Source organism: Mustela putorius, unplaced genomic scaffold, assembly GCF_011764305.1.
Source record: "Mustela putorius furo isolate JIRA1106 unplaced genomic scaffold, ASM1176430v1.1 tig00003898_pilon_pilon_pilon, whole genome shotgun sequence".
NCBI classification, from domain to species: Eukaryota; Metazoa; Chordata; class Mammalia; order Carnivora; family Mustelidae; genus Mustela; species Mustela putorius.
In genome coordinates, this window is record NW_025422047.1 from 36,029,124 (window position 1) to 36,034,738 (window position 5,615).

Consider the following 5,615-nt stretch of genomic DNA (forward strand, 5'->3'; position numbering starts at 1 on the left):
ACTATGCCATCATAAGAATTTTCTTAGTTTGTGATCCCTGCAAATGTTAAATCTATTTTAATTTCATTTAAAAATGATGTAGGCAAATGAGCTCTGTTCAACTTTATTTATTTGTCAAAAGTTGCTATGGGCAAAACTTACCAGTGGAAAGTAAGAAATGAGATGGAAAGCATTAATGAGCCAAAACAAAACTCAAAAATAAAAGAGAGCCTATGGGGTTTCTTTCATTTCTTTTATAAACTATAAATATATTTCATCAGGTGAACTGTAGCAGAATTATAAGGCAGAAAAATGAGATAGCTCCTGGAGGCTTGGGGGAAGGGTATTAATTTGGGTTTTAACTGGAGTAAGAAGAATCTGAATTTCCACATTACGCATATTACCCCCTGCCTTTCAGTTTGAGAATATTGCATTGCCTCAAGAGAGGAGTGCAGTTTGATTTCATGTGCTCTCCTAAGTCCATTAGCTTCAGAAAACTTGGGTTTACTGTATGTTTTTCAAAGATGCAAAAAAATATTTTAAGTTTAAGTGTCCAATAACTAATGAACATTCTTCCTTGAACATCATGGGTAAGCTCATGAATGCTGGAGGTAATGCTTGTGGTGGTAGATGGTTGTATAGAGGAGGAGAACAAAGCAATCTTTTGCAAAGAAAAAATTATCTTATGTAGTTCCTTTTTGCATTATCTCTTCTTCTTCATTTGTATTTTTTTTTATCTGTGGTAATACTACCCAGTGTGATACCCTTTTTCAGAATACCAGTGCCAGTCTATTAAAATGAATTGAGGGTTCCTCGACGCCACTGCGCGGTCCGCTAGCTCCGGCTGAGCACCGCGACGCCGCGGGCGGTTTTCTCGGGGGCTCCGTCTCCTCCGAGAGACCCGGAGAGCAGACGCGCGGCGGTGGAGCCCGGGAAAGCCGCGATGGAGCAGAGGCCGCGAAGGAGGGCTCGCGGCGGTAGCGAGGAGGGTTCCCGGGCCGGACCCGCCGTCGCGACCCGCAGCGCCGCGGCGCTCCGCCGAGCCGCCGGGCACTCAGCTCTGGCTCTTCCCCAGCGCCGCCGGCCTCCGCAGAGCGCTGCCCCAAAGGACCGAGGCGACGCGACAGATGTGCTGCACGCGCGGGCGCCTCGTGGTGTTGGAGCGGGGAGGGGCCGGCGTCGAGGTTCACCAGCTGCCGGCGGGGAGCGACGGCGCCAAGAAGCCGAAATGCATTAAGTTAGGGAAAAAAATGAAGATACATTCTGTGGACCAAGGAGCAGAGCATATGCTGATTCTATCCTCAGATGGAAAGCCATTTGAATACAACTATAGCATAGAGCATGCAAGGTTTCAGTGCATTTTACAAGAAAAAAGTATAATTCAGATCACATGTGGAGATTATCATTCTCTTGCACTTTCAAAAGGTGGTGAGCTCTTTGCATGGGGACAGAATTTACATGGCCAGCTTGGAATTGGAAGACTATTTGCCTCAATCCCCACACCACAGCTTGTGGAGCACCTTTCAGGAGTCCCCTTGGTTCAGATTTCTGCGGGAAAAGCCCACAGCATGGCCTTATCCATGTCTGGAAACATTTACTCATGGGGAAGAAATGATTTGGGGCAACTAGGCCTGGGCCACACTGACGGTGAAGAATTTCCTTCCCTCGTTGAAGCACTGGACAGTCAGAAAGTTGAATTTCTTGCTTGTGGTGGCTCTCACACTGCCCTGCTCACAGAGGATGGGCAGGTATTTACTTTTGGTGCTGGAAAACACGGGCAACTCCGTCACAATTCCACACAGAATGAGTTAAGACCCCGTTTGGTGACTGAGCTCACTGGAATTAGAGTGACCCAGGTAGCATGTGGAAGGCGGCACACACTTGCCTATGTTTCTGATTTGGGGAAGGTCTTTTCTTTTGGTTCTGGAAAAGAAGGACAACTGGGAAACGGTGGAACACATAATCAGCTGATACCACTTCCCATGAAATTGCCATCAAATGAAGATCTCAAATTTGAAAGCCGAACTTCAGAAAAGGAATTAATAATGATTGCTGGAGGGAATCAAAGCATTTTGCTCTGGATGGGAAAAAAGAATCCCTATGTTAATCTGAGGAGGAAAATTCCTACATTGAACGAAGGGACCATAAAGAGGTGGATTGCTGATGTGGGGACTAAACAGTGGCAAAATACAAAAAGGGAAATCAGAGAGATATTTTCATCTCCTGCTTGTCTGATTGGAAGTTTTTTAAGGGAAAGAAAATCTGCAGAAACGATGCTTATTCACTTGGACTTAAATAAAGCAAGAAGTGCCTTTAAAGAGTTAACCCAGAAGGACTGGATTGCTAACACGATAACCACATGTCTCAGGGATAATCTGCTCAAAAATCTTCCATTTCATTCTCCACACCAAGAAGCTTTAGAGATTTTCTTCCTTCTCCCTGAGTGTCCCATGATGCATGATTATAACAACTGGGAGAGCCTGGTGGTTCCGTTTGCAGAGGCTATTTGTGCCATGAATGACCAATCTTTACGGGTTCTAGAGGAGTACTGGGCGTCCCTGCAGGAACCTGCATTCATCAGACTAGTCCAGATGTTTAAAAGAGCCGTCACTGCTCAGTTGCACTACTGGACTGAAAGCTCGGAGAACAACTACCACGTTAAGGCTCTCCTAGAAATACTGAAAAAGCTGCATAGGGTAAACCAGGCTGTGTGTCAACTACCTGAAAATATTTTCAAAGTAAACGAGCTTACGCACTGGCTTGATTTTTATGGGGATGCATACAGAAGGTCTGCTTGGAAAATTAACTCTGACACTTCAGTAGACACTCAGTATCCTGTCATATTCAGTCATTTTCCATTTATCTTTAATATTCTGTCGAAAATCAAACTACTGTATGCAGATTCACTTTCAAAAATACAGGAGAAGAAATTTAGAGCATGTATGCGGTTGGCTGGAATTGTGGAACAAGGAGGGTCCGAATTAGCTTTGCTGCCCACTTTGAATCTAACAGTCAGAAGGAGTCACTTGATTGAAGATGTTTTGAGTCACCTAAATCAGTTTGAGAATGAAGATCTGAGGAGAGAGTTAATGGTTTCATTTAGTGGAGAAATTGGACATGACTCTGGAGGAGTCAAGGTAGAGTTTTTCCACTGTCTGTTTGAGGAGATGACCCGGCCAGAATATGGGATGTTCATGTATCCTGAGGAGGCTTCCTACATGTGGTTTCCTGTCAGGCCTAAATTTGAGAAGAAGAGATATTTTTTCTTTGGGGTTCTTTGTGGACTTTCCCTATTCAATTTCAATGTTGCCAACATCCCTTTCCCACTGGCCCTGTTTAAGAAACTTTTGAACCAAACACCATCATTGGAAGACTTAAAAGAGCTGAGTCCTGTTTTGGGAAAGAGTTTGCAGACGCTTCTGGATGATGAAGGTGATGACTTTGGAGAAGTATTTTATATCTATTTTAATGTGCATTGGGACAAAAATGATACAGACCTAATTCCTAATGGAAGTTGTGTCATTGTTGACCAGACTAACAAGAGAGACTATGTTTCTAAATATGTCAATTACATCTTCAACATCTCTGTGAAGGCACTTTATGAAGAATTTCAAAGAGGATTTTACAGAGTGTGTGACAAGGATATTATTGAGTTTTTCCATCCGGAAGAACTAAAGGATGTGATTATTGGAAATACAGATTATGACTGGGAAACCTTTGAGAAGAATGCACATTATGAAGAGGGATATGATAATTCACATCCCACCATAGTGATGTTTTGGAAGGCTTTACACAAATTGACTTTGGAGGAAAAGAAAAAGTTCCTTGTGTTTCTTACAGGAACTGACAGAATTCAAGTAAAAGGTTTAAAGAACATGAAAATAACATTTTGCTGTCCTGAAAATGTGAATGAAAAAGATCCCATAAGAGCTCAGACGTGTATTAGTGTCCTCTACCTTCCCAAATATTCTACAATGGAAAGGGTGGAAGAAGCACTTCAAGTAGCCATCAACAACAGCAGAGGATTTGGCTGACCCGGCCTCACGTTCTTTACCCCTTTGTGGAAATATTTTCAAAAATAAAATTAAGAACTCAAGAATTAAAAAAAAAAATGAATTGAAATCTCTACTTGTATTGATATCTCTACTTGTACTGTAATTTTGTGGGAACAAATAAGCACTACAGAAAGCAATGGGTCAGGGACAGATACAAGAGGAGGAAGCAAAAGAATTCTACAATGTATCAAGATAGAAATAGCAGTATTTCTTTTTTTAATCATTGTTGAGATGCAATTTACATGTCATAAATTCAATATTTCAAGTATATAATTTAATGTTCTTTAGTATATATTCAGGGTTGTACAACCATCATAATACCCTAATTCTGAACATTTTCATCATTTTCAATAGAAACCTCTTACCCATTAGAAGTCTCTTCTTCTTCTCCCTTTCCTCAGCAGTAGATAACCACTAACCTGCTTTCTTTTAAGATTTGCCTATTTATATAAATTGAATCAGGCAATAGCCTATTAGCTTTTGTGACTGGCTTCTTTTACTTAACATAGTGTTTTTGAGGACAAATATTACCACTTCATTTCATTGCTGAGTGTTATTCCAATGTATGGGTGTATACCAGGTTTTGTTTGTCTGTTCACTGCTTGGTAATATTTGGGTTGGTTCTACTTTGTGGCTGTTACTAAAAATGTTACTGTGAACATTTGTGTACAAATCTGTGTGTAGACAATGCTTTCGTTTCACTTGGGTGGGTACACAGGAGTGGAATTTCTGGGTTTAATGGTTTTGAGAAATCACCAAATGTGTTTCCCAACATGGTTGCATCATTTTACATTCCTATCAGAAACATATGCAAGTTCAAATATCTCCACATCCTTATCAATATTGTTTGTGTTGATTATGAAATATTATCTCATTGTGGTTTTGATTTGCATTTTTAAAAAATATTTTATTTATTTATTTGTCAGAGAGATAGAGAGAGTACAGGCAGGCAGAGTGGCAGGCAGAGGCAGGGGGAGTAGCATGATCCCCACAGAGCAAGGAGCCCGATGTGGTACTCGATCCCAGGATGCTGGGATCATGACCTGATCTGAAGGTAGCCGCTTAACCGACTGAGCCACCCAGGCATCCTGGTTTTGATTTGCATTTTATTAATGTCTACTACTAATAATAAATAATAATAACAATAAAGTATGTTTTCATGTACTTATGGGTCATTTGTATGTCTTTTTTAGAGAAATATTTATACAAATCTTGCCCAATTTTAGTTGGTTTGTCTCTATCATTTTATATATATATTTGTCTCTTTATCATTTTACATATTCGGGGTATAAAAACATCAGATACATAATTGGCAAATATTTTCTTCTACTTTGTAGGTTATCTTTTTATTTCCTTGATGGTATTGTTTGAAGTTTAAAAGACTTTAATTTATGAAGTCTAATTTATAATCATTTTTGTTTTATCATTGCCCTTTTCATGTATTATTTAATAAGTAATTGCCTAAGAAAGGCTGTGAAACTTTACTCCCCTTTTTCCCCCTGAGTTCTCTGTAATTTTAGCTCTTACATTTAGGCCCATGATTCATTTTAAGTTATACTTTGAATGTGATGTGAAGTAGAG

The 5,615-nt window shown here is 40.3% G+C and overlaps 1 protein-coding gene across 1 annotated transcript; it reads left to right on the forward strand.

Moving 5' to 3' along the window:
* Nucleotides 1-792: 792 nt before the first annotated feature.
* Nucleotides 793-4,091, forward strand: LOC123388312 (E3 ISG15--protein ligase HERC5-like). The gene is given in 3 exon segments (XM_045067787.1): nucleotides 793-958; nucleotides 960-2,789; nucleotides 2,901-4,091. Coding segments are annotated over 3 exon segments (2,979 nt in total). The 5' UTR covers nucleotides 793-922; the 3' UTR covers nucleotides 4,014-4,091.
* Nucleotides 4,092-5,615: the final 1,524 nt, after the last annotated feature.